General features: G+C 40.9%; 1 protein-coding gene across 1 annotated transcript in view; it reads left to right on the top strand.

Annotated features, from left to right (window-relative positions):
- The first annotated feature begins 405 nt into the window (after positions 1–405).
- Positions 406–21,147, top strand: part of naf1 (nuclear assembly factor 1 ribonucleoprotein) — a 160,879-nt gene continuing 140,137 nt past the window's right edge. The window contains exons 1-3 of the mRNA XM_033018250.1: positions 406–460; positions 1,586–2,209; positions 11,408–11,543. Of these exons, the coding sequence (XP_032874141.1) occupies positions 1,605–2,209; positions 11,408–11,543 (741 nt within the window). The 5' untranslated portion in view covers positions 406–460; positions 1,586–1,604. The remainder of the gene's footprint in view (positions 461–1,585; positions 2,210–11,407; positions 11,544–21,147) is intronic.

Genomic DNA, 21,147 nt, shown 5'->3' on the forward strand with positions numbered 1-21,147 from the left:
TTTTCCGGGCCTACGTCCGTGCCCGCATGTCCCTGGAGAGGGAACACACGGGGACTTTGCAGGCCTTCCGTGAACGCTGGTCACCGTGGAAGGCCAAGTGTATTGTTATTAAAGTTGGCGATATATTAATTTGATGATTGTTTGTTTGTAAACTCAATATAGGCAGCGTTTGATCCTATTAATACCGTTGGTTTTTATTTCCTGAATAAAAGTGTTTGTATATAAAAAGAGAAAAAGTGCAGTGATAGTGACGTCACTGACGTGTGATTGTGACGTCCAGTGACGTGTGATTGTGATGTCCAGTGACGTGTGACGTGTGATTGTGATGTCCAGTGACGTGTTTTGTGACGTCACTGACGGCAACAGCCTCCGATTGGCCGGTGAGCGGGCGCTTTTTTGTGACGCGGAGGGACGCCGACGTCACGACCTGCGACCACGCGTGGCCGATGCATGAACGCCGGTAAGTGGAGATAACGGGCACGGATCACACGTGGGGTGGAGGGGAGAGAGGAGAGGGGAGAGAGGGGAGAGGGGAGAGAGGGGGGAGAGGGGAGAGGGGAGAGGGGAGAGGAGAGGAGAGAGAGGAGAGAGGGGGAAGGGAGAGGAGAGGAGGGAGGGAGGGAGTGGGGAGAGGAGAGGAGGGGGAAGGAGAGGAGAGGAGGGAGAGACGCATGGGGACAAGGAGACACGGACACAACAGGGACCGGCTGCCGGTCACCCTGCGCACCTGGATGCCTGAGCTTCTTTTCCCCCGGCTGAGCTTTCTGCTTCTTCCGCATGGACCCGGCCGCTAGCTGTACGTGGCAAAGCCGTTGCTGTGAACGCGGGCCAGGCACTGGGTTTACAGCGCACGATGCTCTGGCTCCCATCAAATAAACAAAACTTGAGTGCACGTTGTCCAGTAAATCTTCCTGTACATGAATACAATCAGCCAATGAACAGGTAGTACAGGTGGTGCAAAGAGAAACGTCCCAGAACACAGAATATAGTGTTACAACATTATGCCATTGCAATTAGAGTTAAAAAGTGCAATATCTGCAATGATATAGGTTGGAAGATCGAGTCTATACTGTAGCTTAAGGGAGGACCGTTCAGTAGTCTGATAACAATGGGGAAGAACTGTTTCTGTATCTGGAGGCATGTGTAACTCCTGCCCGGTTTGAATGAGGAGGAGGATATTCAAGTTTTGGGTTGAGGCCCCGCTTCAAAACTGGGAGTGTAAAGAGATACCATTATTTTCACTCTACAGATACTGTCCTACTGAATTAATCCAGCCATTTGTTCTGTTTAGCTCCTGCATTTTTGTCATAGAGCCAAACATCTCCGATAAAGATCCTTTGGCCCACCGTGTTCTTGCTTGCGTGTTGTGAGTTACGTATCCACTAATGCTAACGGGGCCAGGTTACCTGAGGACGGTCTAGACCTTCCTGATGTTGGATAGCTACTAATATTTATTTTTGTTGATTGCTATCAAATCTAGATGCAATATAATCCTATGTAGTGCTGTGGGATGTATAATATATATGGCACAGCATACATCAAAAGTGCTGATTGTATTTTTAAAACCTTTCTCTTTGCCTTTAAGGTTTGGCTCTGAATAAAATATGGCTGACCACAGCGAAAATAATGATATTCAACTACACGAAAAGACAGATGAAAATGACGAAGGAATAATTTGGCAAAGCAGTTTGCCAACGGAAGACAGTACTGATCTAGCTGTTGAACAGTCTAAACCATCTGAAGGAGAATTTTGTCATCAAGCCTTTGAAGGGGAATCTCTTGTGGCTGAGTCTGACGTTGGTGTGGTAAAGCAGACAGATTCTCAAATTCAGCAAGAGCTTTGTCCTCGTTCTCCACAAGGCGATGGAAGTGAAGTTAACGGCAAAGCAATGCCCTGTGTTATCGCGACGACACTTGATGCTGGAAGTAATTTGGATGCCAGGAATCCATCCGAATTCAGGGCTACTGAGAAGGGTGATGCATTAGTCAGTTCTCCCACGTTCACGGATAATCAAGAGATGGAGTTATCGGTATCTGCTCAGCTAGAGATTTTATCTTTTGGAAGATTGCAGAACATGAGCCAAAACCCAGAAGATGAACCAGGCCAACAATCAGACCGTTGCAGTGATTTACCCCAGGTAGATGCTGCAGCTGAGGTACAAGACAGCGAAGGTGATAGCTCTTCATCTGAAGACACTTCATCAGAAAGGTGAGCATTTATTGACAGTAATGACTATATGACGAAGGATAAAGTTGGTATAGCAATAGAATATTAAGTTTGTTTATAGTGAAGAATCTTACAGGACATCTATAATAATCGATAACCAACGATAAATTGTGATCTGTCATTACTATTTGAGGATCCGTTTCTCTAAATAATGTGTAGAAGGAACTGCAGATGCTGGTTTACACCGAATTGCTGGAGTAACTCAGTGGGTCAGGCAGCATCCCAGGATAGAAGGAATGGGTGATGTTTCGGGTCTAGACTCTTCTTCAGACTGAGAGTCAGGGGAGATCGATATGGAGCGATACAAAGAGCATGTAAGGTGTGAAAAGAACAGATCAAAGCGGACGATGATCAAGGAAGTGTATGATGGTTCATTGTTGGATGAGGGGGAAGATGACAACGAGGCATACAAACAGTAAAATTAACCAGGAGGACAGTGAAACTAGTAGAACTAGGGTGGGGGAAGGGTACAGGGAGAGAGGGAAAACAAGGGTTAAGTTAGTTACAATTGAAAGTACAGAAATCAATGTTCATACTGCTGCCCAAGTGAAATATGAGGTGCTGTTCCTCCAATTTGCATTTGGCCTCTCTCTGAAGGGGGCGTAAAATGCTTTTTAAAAAAGGGTATGAAGTATCATGTAGTTAAAGTTGTTTCTCTCCAGAAACATATTTGCTTGCAGATTCATTATATTTCTGCAATTTTGCCTGTCATGTCTGAAACTCTATTGCATAATTCATGCTGTAATTAAAGTGGTATCTTGTAATTGATTCATAGATGTAAAATAATAGTTGTGGGAGATTTTAATAACCCTAACATATAGTAGCAAGAGATGATGGTGAAAGATATTTTATATAAAATCATTTTTTTCTCTCCTTAAGCAGCTTTGAACTTGGCTGGTAGATCCATTGGAGGATCTAATTATCCGATAATGGGTTCAGAAAAAAAAAAAATAGGGATGTCAAGGATTATTGAAATTCCCCTGCAATTGCAGGAGATGTGACAATTGTCCCAACATATCTTTCACTTCCATCCAGGGGTCACGTCACAGCAGGTGAGAAAGGACTATGAGGTCCCTAGATAGAGGTGAGGGAGGAGGTATAGAGATGGGTGTTTTGACCTGGGTTTTTGTCCCTCGCAAATTGGAGGAACACGCATTGGGTAGCCTAGACATGCCCCCTCCTCCCCCTCCCCACACACACATGCACACAGATTTCTCCCACCACCTCCTTACCCAGTTCCTTTCCTCTTGCTGTGGGCTCAGCTTCCACCCCGCTCGTATTCATCCCCGATTTCCCTTTAATCCTACCTCCTTTTCGTCCCTCTATCCCCTTCCACCCACATTCCTCCCTCCGGCCTTACATTTAATTCCTCCTCCTATTCCCTAATATTTAGTTTAGTTTTGAACTACAGCATGGAAACAGGTTCTTCGGTCCACCAAGTCCATGCCGACCATTGATTACCCATTTCACACTAGTTCTATGTCATCTCACCTTCATGTCCACTTCCTACAAATTAAGGGGAATTTACCGAGGCCAAACTAGCTTAGATGAGGCATCTTGATTTTTGATAGAGTATTAACATAGAGTTTGATTCACTTCACACTTCTGCAGAAGGCTCAATATGGAGTAATCAAAAACAGAAACGTTCCTACTTTTTGGAATATAAGGTTGCAGTGATATCTCGAGAGTGGGCACAAACAAGGTCAACTAATTGTTTGTAGGTTGAAGCTCAGTTCTTTTCTCATTTTGCATGGCTCAGCTGCTTACTGGGAAAAATTCCAGTATCAGCTAAGTTTCTGTGCATCTGGTTTATGCTGGCTGATCTGTTTTTCCTGTTGTATATATCACAATGAGTGTTGTTTTGAAATTGTTAAACAATGCCACATGGATTGTTCAGAGGTTCGTAAGTTATAAGAGCATAATCGGCCCGTCAAATCTACTCCGCCATTCAATCATTGCTGATCTAACTTTCCCTTTAAACCCCATTCTCCTGCCTTCTCTCTTGGTGTGGGAGATTGAAACCTTCACGTGGTCCGCCCTGTTTCAACAAATGCAATCAACCTGGCGTGCACAATCAAATAAGATCAAATAGAACAAGTTGTCCTACAACTTTAGGTTGTGCACGCCATACGCAAGAAGAAGAAGAAGATGAAGATGCCTTCTGTCCATAACCCCTGACACCCGAACCAATCAAGAATCTGCCAATCTCCGCCTTAAAATTATCCATTAACTTGGCCTCCACAGCCGTCTATGGCAATTAATTCCATAGGTTCACCATTACGAAAGAAATGCCACCTCCTCTTCTTTTAAAAGGTACGTCTTTTTATTCTGAGGCTATGGCCTCTGGTATGAGACTCTCTCACGAGTGAAAGCCTCTCCACATCCACTCTATCCAGGCCTTCTCTCAGGCATACAATAGATGGTCAAAGCTCTGTATCTATTTTGATGGTTTGGAACAAGATTGACCAACAAGCACTGAGCACGTATACCTGCAATTAAATTGGTTCATATTAGGACTTCTTTACACTTGTTGAATTACTTGGCTCCAACTTGTCCTGATTCCTAAATGCTCTTGATTCCACAGTTGAATTCCAATAGCTGGGATCTGGCTAAAGACCTACGTTGTCATAATCAGCTACTCTCATAGATCAATTGTCTGGGGTGTAAAGAAAAGAGTATTTGTGCCTTTGGTCGGTCAAAAATCTATTGTTAATTATTGCATCTAATAACTAACAACCGAACATGCGGATTGCTTGGTGCGTAGTAGTTTGAACTTCTTTATCCAAACCGACTGGCTAGTTCTGCCAACGTAATACTGGAATCTTTGCAAAAATATATATTTTAAGGCTAAAATTTAGTAGAATGGGTCTGCAACTTGGCCTGATTCACACTCGCATGTAGTGAGGTAAATTATTACTTTGGCTAACAGCCTCTTGCATCAGACAACCCCGACCAACTGCTTTTATGTTTTCTGATCGAAACAATTTTACATATCCATCGTCTGCATTGATCAGGTTTAAATCAGAATCAATTTGATACGTGTACAACCCTGCTTGGCCAAGATGACAAGGTGTAGAAATGAACTGCAGATGCTAATTTAAACTGAAGATAGACACAAAATGCTGGAGTAACTCTGCAGGACAGGCAGCATCTCTGGAGAGAAGGGATGGTGATGTTTTGGGTCGTGACCCTTCTTCAGACTGCGAGTCAGGGGAAAAGGAAATGATATAAAGATGGGGGATGTAAAGAGATATAGAACAAATGAATGAAAGATATGCAATGATAAAGGGAACAGGTCACTGTTGGCTGTTTGCTAAGTGAAAACGAGAAGCATATCTTATTCATCAATATTCAGTGGTATGAATATTGATTGCGCTAACTTCAAGAAACCCCTGCATTCCCTCTGTCTCCATCCCTCCCCCATCCAAGTCGCACCAGCTTCTCGTTCTCACCTAACAAACAACTAACAATGGCCTGTATCCTTTATCATCATTACTTTATAGCATTTCTTTCATTCATTTGTTCTATATCTCTCTATATCCACACCCGTATCTCTTGTTTCCCTTTCCCCCCCCCGACTCTCAGTCTGAAGAAGGATCTCGACCCGAAATATCACCGATTCCTGCTCCCCAGAGATGCTGTCTGTCCCGCTGAGTTCAGCATTTTGTGTCTATCTAAGACTAAGAAGGTCTTGGTAAAGCAGTAAGAGTGACAACTCTTTGCTGTTAACTCGTGACAAAATTACCGATACATTTGTCTTCAACTATCATTAAAGGCCTCACTAAAGGGTCTGCCCCATTTGGCATTTTATTTCAGCGACTGCCGGCGTCATATCAGAGTCGCCAAAAGATTTTGAACATTTCACAATCCAGCGGCGACGAAACAAAATGTTGCGACACTTGAGGAAACACCATACGTCAATACGCCATCATCACGCTGCGTTACGCCGCATCACGCTGTGACTTTTTCAGTGACCTGCTACATCAGTCAATGATGCAGGCAGTCGCCGAAAAAATCGCCAAGTGGGACAGGCCCTTAAGAGTTCTACAGTCATAGCGTTGTGTTTGAAATTAAGATTTCCCTTTGTGAATGCAGAGTCAGTTTTATAAAGTGTCCGCTGTGTGCGTCAGTTGTTTATTGTCAGATGCAATAATTAAATATTGATTTTTGACAGCCCAAGGCACAAATAAGCTCTTCCATGTTCTGAGCAATCAGTCTGTGCGAACAGCTTCTTTTGGTGCAGAATTCAGATTTGAAGCTTAATTTTAATTGACAAATTTGTTTGCGTTTTAGAATCATATATAAATTAGAATATTTTTTAAAGTTTTGCATTAGAAATTGGATACTTTAGTTGCAAACGTTGTCTATATTGTTGAAAGGGGCTTGGTGCTACACAGTATTGCATTATAGTGGTTTTGAAATGAACTGAAAGGTACAAGTGCCATGGCATTGTTTTTAAATATAAAGGCTAATGGTCAGCGCATATGATAAAGTTTCACAAATCCAGGCTTGCAATTTATATCAGGAAAATCCATGGCATGTTTATTTCTGTGTTGAATCTGACAGTATTCTGAGTTACTCTAGCATTTTGTGTCTATGATTGGTTTAAACCACCATCTCAGTTCCTTCCTACACAGTTTTGTGAAACATGCCTTTCAGATTTGGATTTATCTATTAGATTTGCTGATGTCTATCCTTTTTTTCTGGATCTGAAGAAATTTTGCATGAACTGTGTTTCTGATTGTTTATCTGATGCGTGACCTTGAAAATTAATTGTTTTGCTAGGTGGATGAAGGTATCATGCTCTTGAATATAATTTACAATTCATGCCATCTGTTATGTTTCTGATGTCTGAGGCCAGAGGAAAGAGCTTATCTAATTTTTATTTGTAATTTAGTATCTTGCAAGATACGTTCAGTTTGATCACACAGGAGAGTATTTCATTTCCCTATTTCAATCTCCGAGCAGAATCTGTTACCAACTAGGTTGGTGATTGATAAATTTTGCTTGTTCTTGATTGATCTTCAAACAAATTGATTTTTTCTTTAGCTTTCTGTGCTGATTTATTTTCGAATCCCACTGTTGCATGACCTGTGCATAAGTACTTGAGCATTTAGTTTGACACGGTGCCTTCTTTCAAAGTTATTATGTGATTGCATCTACCACGAATGGTATTGAACTCTTATTGCTTGAGACCGTGATAATTGGAAGCTTCTCTTGTTTTTTTCACTGTTGGTTCAACAAGATGCCTTGACTTGTGCCCTTATTCCTGGATTCTTCTTCTTATGCCTGGATCTTTTGTGGCTGACGGAGATTGACATGAATATTAAATACGTAGCATCATTATTGTTGCATGTACCCCCAAATTGGTAAAAAATTTCGTCTTGGGTCACACATAAAAGGTCTCGGAAAATGTTTGGTCTTTAAAACAAATATCTTTTAGTTTTCGCTGGTTTCGCCAGCTTGATTGTAATAAGCCATGTTGTTACAAATTGTGGTGGAATACAATTTTTCTGCTACTTGCCCTCAAGACTTTAGAGCTGCTCGATCCACTGTGAATGCACTCCATATAGCATGGTGATTGTGTAACAATGACTTCCAAACTGTCTTGACATAATGGTTGAAAAGATGACATTGGTTTGTATAGATGAAACGAATAGATTTTTATCAATGTGTTGGTTTTCTTAATACCACAAAATATGCTTGGTAGTGGTAGTTACTTATTTAAGACTTGGCCACCTCTGACAATGGTGGTGGTACCATTGAATCACATTCCCATCCCCTGCATATTCATTTTATGTATCGCATCATCTTGCCTTGAAAATATTTTGGCATTCCTACATCATTAGACTAAGTTTCTGGAGCTCCCCAGGCTTTTGAAAAACACTAAGTCTTTTTCTTTATAAATACGTCATTGAATATGTTATAGAAAAAGGATAAACATTTGCGAATCATTAATTTGCCCTCAGCTAGAATGTGATTATTAGCACTGCATTTCACAAATACAGTGTTGGAGATTGAGTAGATGCTGCAGAGATTTACTGGCATGAAGTGTGGATGAAAATTGCAGGTGTATATTAGAATAGAACAGAGTGTAGGAAGGAACTGCAGATGATGCTTCAAACCGAAGATAGACACAAAAGGCTGGAGTAACTCAGCGGGTCAGACAACATCTCTGGATAAAAGGACTGGGTGATGTTTCGGGTTGAGATTCCTTCAGACTGAGAGTCAAGGGAAAGGGAAACGAGAGTTATAGATGATGTCTAGAGATATTGAACAAATGGATGAAAGATATGCAAAAAATTGGCTGTAGTAGCATATCTGGGTTAAAACGTGATCGGAGAGCAGGAGGAATCACAGAGGGTGAGCAGCAAGAGAGGATGTTACAGAACTCTTGTTTGGCCTACAATATCTGTGCTGAACACTATAAGCAATCTTATCTACCTGCACATGGATCCATATGTCTCCATTCCATGCATCTATCTGTCTATCTATCTAAAAGCCTCTTAAATGCCACTACGTCCACCACCACCACCCCTGGCAGTTGGTCCATGGTATCCACCACGCTCTGAAACAAAAAAGGAAAACAAAACTTACCCCGAACATTTATTTTAAACTTTGCCTGTCTCAACTATATCAAGGGACGAGAGAAGATGACATTTTTGGATTGGAGATTAAAGATAAATTGGAAGAAATTGCAGCATTAGATAGTATTTTTAAACCGAATTTAAGATTACTTGTGTCTGAAGTAGGGTCTTGACCCGAAACGTCACCCATTTCTTCTCCAGAGATGCTGCCTGCCCCGCTGAGTTACTCCAGCATTTTGTGTTTACCTTTGAGATGACTTGAATGGCAATAATTACACGGCTGTGGCAAAACAGAGGAGTGGGACTCATTAGATAACTTTTCCAAAGAGCCAGCCTCAACACAGTGTAGATCCCTACAGATATTTTGACTTGACGAATTAGAGAAGGTAACACAATGAAATAGTCGGTTGGAATTCTGCAATATCCGGACCCAATGAAGTTTCATTACCTTGTACCAAATACAGGTTAGAAACCCTCGTGCTGATTGCCACTTACTCCCCTATTCAATTCGTGAACCCACACTCCTTCATATTGAATACCATTGTGGCTGGCAAGGCAAACATACCGGCAGTTCTTTTATAACATGCGTGTCCACTATTCATGTTGGATTTAACACGATTGATGAATTAAGAAGCACTATTTATTATGTGGACCTAATTGAGGATTGTGATGGGGAACTAGAGATCCACTTAAAAGTTACTATGGAAAATGACAAGTAGAAAACAAAACCGTCTTGAAAGAAACCTGTTTCCATGTTGCACCACTGCATTAATCAGACACCATTGTCTCTTATGAACATAATTGCTACTTTCACAGTGGGAGGCTATTAAAATTGACAAGTGATCTTTCTATTTGTCGTTAGTGCAATTGTACTCTATTAAATAATGTGGCTTATAGCTGCAGGTAATAGAAATGTTGTTATTGCAATCTTAAACTTCTCTAGTCCCTAACCCCCTTTTCCCATTGACGCGCTTTTCTGTAACACAAGGTCTCTTAGGAACACAACAATCACGTGATAGTGGAACTGCTTCTAATCTAAGCAGACTGCAGTGGCTGGATTCTTGAGCAAAACACAATGTGCTGGAGAAACTTAGCGGGTCAGTCAGCATCTAGGGAAATATGGCTGGTGACTTTGCAGATCTGGACCTTCAGACTGATATTGGGGGGTGGGGGCCGGGCAGAGAAAGTTGGAAAAGAGAGGTGGGGGCAGGACAAAGCCTGGCAAATAATAGGTGATACAGGTGAGGGGTTGGCGGGTGGGGAGAATAAGTGATAGAGGTTAAAGGTGAAAAGGACCGAAAACTTCACTTGTCCAATCCCTCCCCATATGTTGCCTGGCCCGCTGAGTTTCTCTGGATTTATTTGTGATACAATATGAATGTAGACTTATTTGTATTATTCACTGACAGATCCAGCATGACAAGGACAATATTCATTTCATGCTGGCATCCTTCAGTGACCTACATGTCTGAATTGCAAGGGTAATCTTCTTGCATTTGTCTTGGAATTATTACATTTTAAATTGCATTAGCTCTCTTCATGTTTCCTTCCAAAATGCGTCACTTTGCATTCCTTTGCATGAACTGAATTGTCACATTAACCACTGGTCATCCCATCTGTGATAAAATTCATATTTTGTTATATTACAAAGAACAGTCCCATCTTCTTTTCTGAGGGTCATTACTGTATACATTCTACCAATCTAATAAGCACATTTTCATTGGTACTCTGCCTTCTGTTCCATGGGTCCTTTAGTATCCAGGTTTCTGCTGTTAATTTACCCCCAACTTCAATTTTGTATGTGGCTTTCATGGGTATCTTAGTCAGATACATTTTAGAAGTCCAAAAGCACATCTTCCAATCATCAGCTCTTCCTAATATATCAAAAGAACTGAGTGTAATTGTATTTTAATAGTTTTATGATGTCTAGAAAATTCCCTCCATTGACCTCAGGTTTGTTTGCATCCATTTTTTTCTAATTTTATTTTACACAGTGAAAACATTTGTAGATTGCCAGTTCTTTGGCACCATTTTCCTACCAAATGGCAAATGGTGTCCACATGTACTGATAAGTTTATTTTTCTATAATGTCCGTTACTTGTCCCAACACCTCACCTCATCTCTAAGACAATGAATCTGACATCAAACTAATAATACACCTTTGTCTTAAGTAGACACTGTAAATGTCCATTCTGTTACCTTGACTTTCGTGCTCTTCTGTTTGAGATAGACGCAGCATACAGGAAAGGTACATTTTTCTGAATGATAGGAAGGGCAACGTTTCAATTTTTGAAGCCTGGTTTTTTAATATTAGTTTTTCTGTAAATCTGCAATAATTGCTACTGCCAATTCCAAGCTAAAGCTGAATTGTTTTAATTTTTCACTGACTTGCTCTAATTTTGGTGCTAAAAAACAATAATATGCCATTCAGTGCAGTTCCTGTATTTATTATAATTCAATGGGATTTTCATTGTGGGTTATGCTAAAGTGAAGTAGCACCAATAGTTCCGCATGCAATAATATTTGATAAATTGTAAATATTTGTTGGGGTTCTTGGTATTGTGATGTTCAATTTGAATTGTATTTTACACAGCGATTCAGATTCTACCTCGTCTTCCTCTTCCTCGTTATTATTGGCCATTATATCTGAGGCTGAAGATGACGACCAGGAACCAGGAGAAAAGAAAAAGCCCCATCCAATAAAAACCAAAGATGAGCTTATGTTGGAGGCAAGTACAACTCTCATGTTTTGTTGACGGTTATATTAAGACATAATCAATGACAAAAGTAATGATCAGAGCCAATGAGATTCCAAATTGTACTTCAATACATTGTTGACTTACCTCTTGAAGTTGAGGCTTGGTCATTGTATGCGTGGGGTTAGTTAAATTATCGAAACTTTTCATTCTTGGTACTCTTTGACCCATGCTTTTAAACACCCAATGCACCTTATAATGATGATGTGAGTGGAATTTTACAAGTGGATAGTTTGTTTGCCAATAAGTTGTCACTGTAGCCCACCAAGGAAGTTGGACTACATTAAATGTGAGGGTATTGGTTACTGTAATTCTGTTTTAACTTTCTTTTGCAAGCTTTTATCTCAATGCAGGGACCAAATTTCCCTGCATTGTTTTGTATGTTGAATATCCTGCAGTATTTGTAATCGTGCCAGAGAGACAGGTTCGATCCCCATCTCTGGGACTATCTGTGTGGATTTGCACATTCTCCTTGTGACTGTGATGTGGGGTTTCCTTCCACATCTCAAAAGACATGTAGGTTAATTGGCCTCTAAATCTCCCTGCGTGTGTGTAACATAGCACTAGCGTCAATGGGCGATCAGTTTGTCTACGTGGACTCGGTGGCCGAAGGTCCTGTTTAAGGCAACAGTACAGCATATAAGATTTGGAATCACATGATGGCCATTTGCTGAGATCTAGAAAATTATATGATGGGAGATAAGACAAATATTTAATGGCAGTTGTGCTTTGTTGGATGATGTGCTGCCAGAATTCTTAAATATCTCTTGGCAATGGTCCAGACATATAACCTCAGCAGTGTCTGTACAGGTTTTATTTCATTCTATTTTAAAACTGCTTGTTGAACACCTTTAATAGACGCAAAATGCTGAAGTAACTCAGCGGGACAGGCAGCATACCTGGAGAGAAGTAATGGGTGATGTTTTGTATCGAGACCCTTCTTCAGACTGAGTCAGGGGAGAGGAAGTCTAGAGATATGGAAGGGTGAGGTTATTGATAACTGAGGGGAAGGTGACAAGAAGGCATACAATCAGTAAAATTAATCAGGACAGTGAAACTAGTTGGAGAACTAGGGTGGGGGAGGGATGGAGGGAGGGAAAGCAAGGGTTACTTGAAGTTCATACTGCTGGATTGTAAACTAGGCCTCATTGATGAACATTTCGCCATACCATGAAATATTTTATCATTTACACATTTATTGGCGTAGTTGTTCCCATTATGTCACTTTATGACTTGGTTTATTGTGTGTCTTCACTGCCAACGTTCTATAAATGAGGGAGGTCCTGTACTTTGAGGTCTTTGTTCTACCATTCTTAATTGGCATAAAGTTATCAAGTCCTTTTGCACAAACAAGTTGAGATATGGGTGGAGACGTTAATATAATTATCTTCACACATAAATATCTTTACAACTAAAATGTCAAGAAAAACATCACTGTACGTTTGGGATGGAACATTTTAGAGGGATTTTGGTATATCTTTAATATAGATATAGGCTTTAATATATAGAGTGGGTGAACAGCAGTTTGATCTTTACTGAACCAAAAAGGTAATGATTTAAGATAGGTGGCCAGAAGTCAGTAAATGATAAAGACATCAATAAAGAAATAAATGGCCAGGTACTGTGGAACTGCTGAAATTTTACCACGTAGAACTGTCAATGTTTCCCTATGTAGGTGATAGTGGAACCATGATTTCTGTGTGTGGGTGAGCAAACGTGGAAGTCCTGAAATGACTCTTTCTATTTCTGGCAAATATCCTGTTTGCACTCTGATTGATGCCAGACTTGTCGTGACAGAGAAGTCTAGTGGAAGAATATGAAGTTGTCGCAGCTGATCAGCTAGGGATTCTGCAGTCAAAATCTCGCTCGTATTCACCAGCTTGAACTTGGCACAGGGATCATGGGATGTGGGATTTAAGACATTGATATTATTTTTAATTTAATTGATTTCTCCGATAAAAAAAATGTTGACAGCCCTCTGATTAATGACAAAATATCCTTGAATGTTCCTTATGATCAGAGGCAAATACTGACGACTGTTTGTTAGTAGGTGTTTGCCAGGGATTACTCGTTTTCCTTTTAACTATTTAATTTGGGTATTGTACTGTGCATATTCTTCAAATTAAAAATGTTACTAAAATGGCAGCAGTAGAATTGTTTTACAATTGCTACTATATTATACATAAATAAGACCTTTGGTTACCTGCTGATGCACAGGTTACGTTTCACCAATGGATCATCTCTGTGACAGAGTAATTGTTTCAATTCCCACAAAATTTTCATCACATTTCATTGGAGTACTGAGATTGCTGTTCAGATGTCAAATTGATAAGGTAGATGCAAAAGATTTGATAATACCATTTTGAAAAAGGTTAAGAATTATATCCGCGGTTTTGACCAGTGCTTATGCCTGCTTGAACCTTATGAAAGTAGATTATCTGGCCATTTTCACTAATGATGCTGTTTATATATGATGTGGTCTCGTTTCCACACCTTACCCTTCCATATCTCTATGTCTCTCTCTCCCCTGACTCTCAGTCTGAAGAAGGGTCTCGACCCAAAACATCACTCATTCCGTTTCTCTCAAGAGATGCTGCCTGTCTCATTGAGTTACGCCAGCATTTTGTGTTTATGCACCTGTCCAAATGCCTGAGCAAACTCACAAGTAATTTATTTAGTCCATTTTCAGAAGCTGCTTGGAGAGTAACCTAAACCAAAACAAACTTTGGTTGGAATAGCTGGTGAAAGTTACAAATGGTAATTAAATGATAGAAAGTGGCATGTTGGAGACCATTCATATAATTATTTTTAGGTTTATTAGCAACTTTATTGTGCTTAATGTGAGGAGAACAAGGAATTTATCAGTGCATCGTGATCCAGATAATTTTCCTACAATAGATGTTTGACATCTGGTATATCTAGAAGTGAAACTCAAAAATCAGACTTTTATGTTTTCGCTGATGGGTTATTTCACAGGTTTACAATACTCTGAGGATAAACCTTCAGCTGTTCATGCTGTTGAAACACCTACGTGACACCCTGGGGGAGACTCGTAACCTGTCCCTTTCCTTCATAAATGACACTGGAGATATCAGAAAAAAAAAAGATCATTTTGTTAATGTTATTATCTTTGACAAATTAGTTCCCCTCTTGTTATCACCAGCACTGAACAGACACTCACTCACCAGCATAAACAACATTGCTGTAGTAAATAGGGGTACAAACTCTCAATTGTACTGGGGATGCAGGGGAACACAATATTAAAATATTTTCACGTGAACTAGACTATACAGTGACTTAACATTAAATGCAGCTAAAGTGATGAATGATTTAAACAAGAATTGGTCAAAAACAATCAAGAGGAAAGGGATAGTGTTCAGAGCAAAGGAATGAAATATCAAATGACAGTAAGATTTTGAAAACTGCTATGCAATTTTAAAAATACTGAATTGTGCAGATTTCAATACTGAGAATATTCAATACTCAGTTTTTGATCTAATGCTTATTTTCTACATGGTAACAAGTTGCCTTACCAAATATAGACACAATATGCTGGAGTAACTCAGCGGATCAGGCAGCATTGACTCGCTTGTATCAGGTGTCCGAGGAACTCGGGCTGCACGGTGGTGCAGCGGTAGAGTTGCTGGCTTACAGCGCTTATAACGCCGGAGTCCCGGGTTCGATCCCGACTACGGGTGCTGTCTGTATGCAGTTTGTATGTTTTCCCCATGACCGCGTGGGTTTTCTCCAAGACCTTCGGTTTCCTCCCCCACTCCAAAGACGCACAGGTTTGTAGATAAATTGGCTTGGTGTATGTGTAAATTGTCCCTAGTGTGTGTAGGATAGTGTTAATGTGCGGGGATCGCTGGTCGGCGCAGACTCGAGCTGAAGGGTCTGTTTCTGCGCAGTATCTCTAAAACTAAAAAACTAAAACTATTGCGCTACAATGCTGAGAACTATATTCTGCACTCTGTATCTTCCAGTTTGACTACCCGTTGTACTTGAGTTTGACAAGATTGTATTTGTGGATAGAATTATCTGATCCGATTGGATAGCATGCAAAGCAAAGCTTTTCAATGTACCTTGTTACACGTGACAATAATGAACCTCAACCTTAGCAATGGGTTTATATATACTTACTGATAGCTGGGAGTTCTAGAGATGGTTTTCAGGTGTCATGTCTTAGGACATTGAAGACATGTACCAAGAGCAAGAAGTCTTAGATGTCTTTAAAGTTGGGCGTCAGCACATCTGATTGTCCACACCACCATTAATTCCAACAGTGTCTCTTTAAAAGGGGATCTAGATGCACACCAGCCCTTGGTTTCATGCTATGGAGCATCAGTGAACAGTTGGGACGCAAGAGCTGCTTACTGTTGAAAAAGATAAAGCAAGTGTGTATTTGTTTTAATAGTTCAAATTATTTTTTTGTATTTTTCTGTGCTTTGAATTTGAAGCAAAATAACATAGCTCTTAGGGCTAGCGGAATCAATGGATATGGGGGGAAAAAGCAGGAACAGGGTACCGATTCTAGATGATCAGCTTTGATCATATTGAATGGCATTGCTGGCTCAAAGGGCCGAATGGCCTACTCCTGCACCTACTTTCTATGTTTCCATAATCTGTTTAAATATTTTTAAAATATCTCTGCCTTCTGGAAAGAGTTATTGTTAAAATACCTTTGACGTGTTGGTAGATTGATTGGTCGATTCTGCTTCACCGGTGACTGGAAGCTGGTATATTGTAAGCATGGTGTGTGTGCCTCCATGACAGTGAGTTCAGTTTCTGGACTGGACTCAGGGTGATGCAGCCCGAGATATGCCAACTCTAAAATGATGAGGCACATGAGTTGTTTAACATTCCATTTCAGTGCTCATCTTAAGAAATGGCAAAAAATGAACCTTCAAATCCTCCATTAGTAAGCCATTTCCATCTTTAGAAGAGACACAAGAAACTGCAGACGCAGGAATCTAAACCAAAACCCAAAGTGCTGGAGTAACCCAATGAGTCGGCCAGCATCTGTCGAGGGAATGGACGTTTCGGGTGAAGAAGGGTCCTAACTCAAAAAAAGTAATCTGTCCATTCCCTCCACAGATGCCACCTGACTCGCTGAATTACTCCAGCATTTAGTGTTTTCCTATCATTAGGATATGTATTTGCATACAACAATATTAAAACTCAAACTAAAAAGATTCATTATGTCAGGCAGAAAAACTGTTAAAGTTTCAGGCTGATTGTCTTTCATCGGAACAAGAAATGTTGTGGACAGATACAAAATGCTGGAGTAAATCAGCGGGCCAGGCAGCATCTCTGGATAGAAGGAATCCGTGACATTTTGGGTCGAGACCCTTCTTTTATCCAGAGATACTGAGCTACTCCAGCATTCCAGGTGTGGACTCCTGTATATCAGCGTGACTAAGTGCAGGCTCGGCGATCATTTCGCTGAACACTTCCGCTCAGACTGCCTGAACCTACCTGATCTCCCGTTTGCTGAACACTTTAACTCCCCCTCCCATTCCCACACTGACCTTTCTGTCTTGGGCCTCCTCCATTGTCAGAGTGAGGCCCAGTGCAAATTGGAGGAACAGCACCTCATATCTCGCTTGGGCAGCTTACACCCCAACAGTAGGAACTTCTCTAATTTCAAGTAACCCTTATTTTCCATCTCTCTCCATCCCTCCCCCTTCCCAGTTTTCCGACCAGTCTTACTGTCTTCGACTACATTTTATCTCTGTATGCTTTCTCCCAGATAACAATGATCTATTCGACATTTTCCTTGATCCCTATTCCCTTTGCCCTGTTTTCACACCTTCACGCTTCCTTATCTGTTTATCTCCCTCCCCCCCCCCCCCCGACGTCTGTCTGAAGAAGGGTCTCGACCCGAAATGTCACCCATTTTTCTCTTCACAGTTGCTGCCTAAGTCTAAGTCACTCCAGTATTTTGCGTCTATCTTCGGTTGAAACCAACGTCTGCAGTTCCTTCATACACATTGGGATGAACAAAAGATGTGCTACCAGGGTAAAATAGGATTGAGGGTAAAATAATGGGAAAGTTATGCTCTCAGGAAAAAGGGGAGTGGAGGGGTGAACAAAAGGGCTCACAAGCAAAAGGCAGGTGTAATAAAGAAACATTTAAGATACTTGTCCAAAAACAAAAACTGAATGGTAATGATATAAATGATGAGTCCAAAGGGGGTAAATGATATGTCTTAATCATTAGCAGCAATTAATTACTAATATGATAGGTTATAATGTACTTATTCAAATAATATATTATTTCCTGAGCCCTCCCTCCCCCCCCCCCCCCCCCCCCCCCCCCCCCCACCCCCCCCCCCCCCTCCCCCCCTGTTTGTCAATGGAGCCTTGATCTGAGGAATGCAGGAAAGATGCCCGAGAGTTGGTGTCAGCCTCTGCAAATAGAGATCTCTTTTATCACTCAAGAACAACACTGACCCTTTCAGCAACATAAATTCAATCTGATGTTTTTATCCAGGTTTAGTGTAGTGTCATTTGCTTTTTTATATGTATAACACTTTCCACTTCGATGTGCCTCGACAATCCAACTATTTGAATTTACACAATTAATTAATTGCTTGAAAATGTATAAATACAAAAACAGCGCGAAACTTTGCACCCTGTCACCGACAACAAATCACAGGAAGTTTATATCTCGAGCATTGGATAATTGTTCATCCTGTTATAATGACAGATTAGATCTTAATTTCCAATCATTGTAATGAAGTAACAGCTTGCATTTTGAGCAGCTCCTGTAATGTTCCAGGAAAAATTCCAAGGATGAAACAAAAGAGAACGGTAACAGGTCCAGAGAGACAATGTCTAACCAACAGTTCTGAGAGATGAAGCCAACAGATTAATCGAATTTCAGTTGGGATTAGGTGTGAGAAGTAGGGGGTGCAAATCTGGGGGAAATTTCAAGGATAGTAAGCTTTCGATGTGATTTAATGTGTTAAATTTGCTACTTTGCAAGTCATTAGACCAGATATTTGGAAGTCATTAGACCAGAATTAATTAGGTTTATGGAGGGTTCTTCATTCAGAGCCAGCAAGGATGATATTTGGAAAAAAATTAAGTGTCTTATCATTAGAGCATGTAAAGGAAATTGTGGGAAGAGGAACCAAGCTTGTGTATTGTTGGACACAATTGTTGAGAAACAAATAGGTTTTTATGCCAGAGTGAATTTACTGTTGGAGCAGGATTTAAGGTTTTAATTTCATGCCAACTTTTTAAAGGAATTGGTGTTGATGGAGTCAACAAACAGCAACTTGAATTCATAAAACAGCTAAATGTCCCAAGAAGCTTTATGAACAGAATTTGAAAATTCCACAAATTGGACTATAAGGACAGATGGCCAGTAGTTCAGACGGAGACGGGTTCTAAGAATTAAGGAGGAGAGGTTTAAGGAGGGAGTTGCAGAGCATGGGCTACATTTACTGGAAGTGAGGCAGTTAAATTCCATGGTGGTTATTGTGATATTTTTGAAATGTATATATTTTTAAAGAGCATGAAGGAATTTGGATGTAGATTTTGAACATATGGAGGCCAGAAAGAAGCAAGCTGGCCAGGCAGGCTTTGCTGCAGTCAAGTCGAGATGCGATAAAAGTGTGGATTTTCAAAACCATTCTAACACCAGTTATGTCCCCAAGGATTTGTCCTTGGCTCTTCTGGTTTGTCATCTACATTCTGTTCGGCATTACATTCAGAAACATGTTGTCAAATTCTATTGTAGGGTGACATCACCAAGTTTGACTTCAATGGCACTTCTCCATACCCTTCTGTTCCCTCTAAATTGTCAGACCATTTGACCCATGTTCAAAAAAATGACACATTGCTGGATTAACAGTGGGTGAGGGAGCATCTCTGGAGAACATGGATAGGTGACATTTCTTGTCCTCACCTATCCATATTCTCCAGAGATGCTGCCTGATCCCCTGAGTTCCCCCAGCGACATGTGTCTTTTGTTTTGTAAACCAGCATCAGGCAGAGTAGCTGCCCTACAGCGCCAGAGACCCGGATTCGATCTTGACTACGGGTGCTGTCTGTATGGTGTTTGCACGTTCTCCCTATGACCGAGTGAGTTTTCTCTGGGTGATCTGGTTCCCCCCCACATTCCAAAGACGTACAAATTTGTAGGTCAATTGACTTCTATACGTACAAGTTTCTAGGTTAATTGACTTCTATAAATTCTCACTAGTGTAGATAGAACTAGTGTGCGAGGTTATGGTTGGTCAGCATGGATTTGGTTGGCCGAAGGACCTGTTTCAAGTCAAGTTTCACATTAATTGTCCCATGTTATATCTCTAAACTAAACAGCTTCTACAGTTCCTTGTAGTCAGATTTTACTGGTTAAATTTTTATCAAACTAAATATCACAAAGACCAGTGCTAGTATCTTTGGGCTCCATAATAAACTCTATTCTGCACCCACTGACTCTCCTGGGTCCTCAGTTTGAAACTTTGATCAGATTTTTTGAAACCTTAAGGCCACATTTCTGCATAAGAAGAAGGTTATAAGGAAGACTAGCAATTCCAACTGCCCGAAGTTGCCTGAAACCCAGCTTCTATCCCCATTGGGAAAATAGTTCAAGTTCAAGTTTATTGTCATGTGTCCCTGATAGGACAATGAAATTCTTGCTTTGCTTCAGCACAGAACATAATAGGCATTGACTACAAAACACATGAATAAATAAACTGATAAAGTGCAAATAACAAATAATGGGTTATTAATGTTTATAATGTATATTAAAGTTTTGTCCGAGCCAGGTTTAATAGCCTGATGGCTGTGGGGAAGTAGCTATTCCTGAACCTGGTCGTTGCAGTCTTCAGGCTCCTGTACCTTCTACCTGAAGGTAGCAGGGAGATGAGTGTGTGGCCAGGATGGTGTGGGTCTTTGATGATACTGCCAGCCTTTTTGAGGCAGCGACTTCGATAAATCCCCTCGATGGAAGGAAGGTCAGAGCCGATGATGGACTGGGCAGTGTTTACTACTTTTTGTAGTCTCTTCCTCTCCAGGGCGCTCAAGTTGCCGAACCAAGCCACGATGCAACCGGTCAACATGCTCTACTGTGCACCTGTAGAAGTTAGAGAGAGTCCTCCTTGACTAACCGACTCTCCGTAATCTTCTCAGGAAGTAGAGGCGCTGATGTGCTTTCTTGATAATTGCATCAGTGTTCTCGAACCAGGAAAGATCTTCAGAGATGTGCACGCCCAGGAATTTGAAGCTCTTGACCCTTTCAACCATTGACCCGTTGATATAAACGGGACTGTGGGTCCCCATCCTACTCCTTCCAAAGTCCACAATCAGTTCCTTGGTTTTGCTGGTGTTGAGGGCCAGGTTATTGTGCTGGCACCATATGGACAGTTGCTCAATCTCTCTTCTATACTCGAACTCATCCCCATCAGTGCTACGTCCCACAACAGTGGTGTCGTCAGCGAACTTGATGATGGAGTTCGCACTATGACCGGCTACGCAGTCATGAGTATAGAGTGAGTACAGCAGGGGGTTGAGCACGCAGCCTTGAGGTGCTCCCGTGTTGATTGTTATCGAGTCTGACACATTT

This window comes from Amblyraja radiata, chromosome 1, assembly GCF_010909765.2.
Source record: "Amblyraja radiata isolate CabotCenter1 chromosome 1, sAmbRad1.1.pri, whole genome shotgun sequence".
NCBI lineage: Eukaryota > Metazoa > Chordata > Chondrichthyes > Rajiformes > Rajidae > Amblyraja > Amblyraja radiata.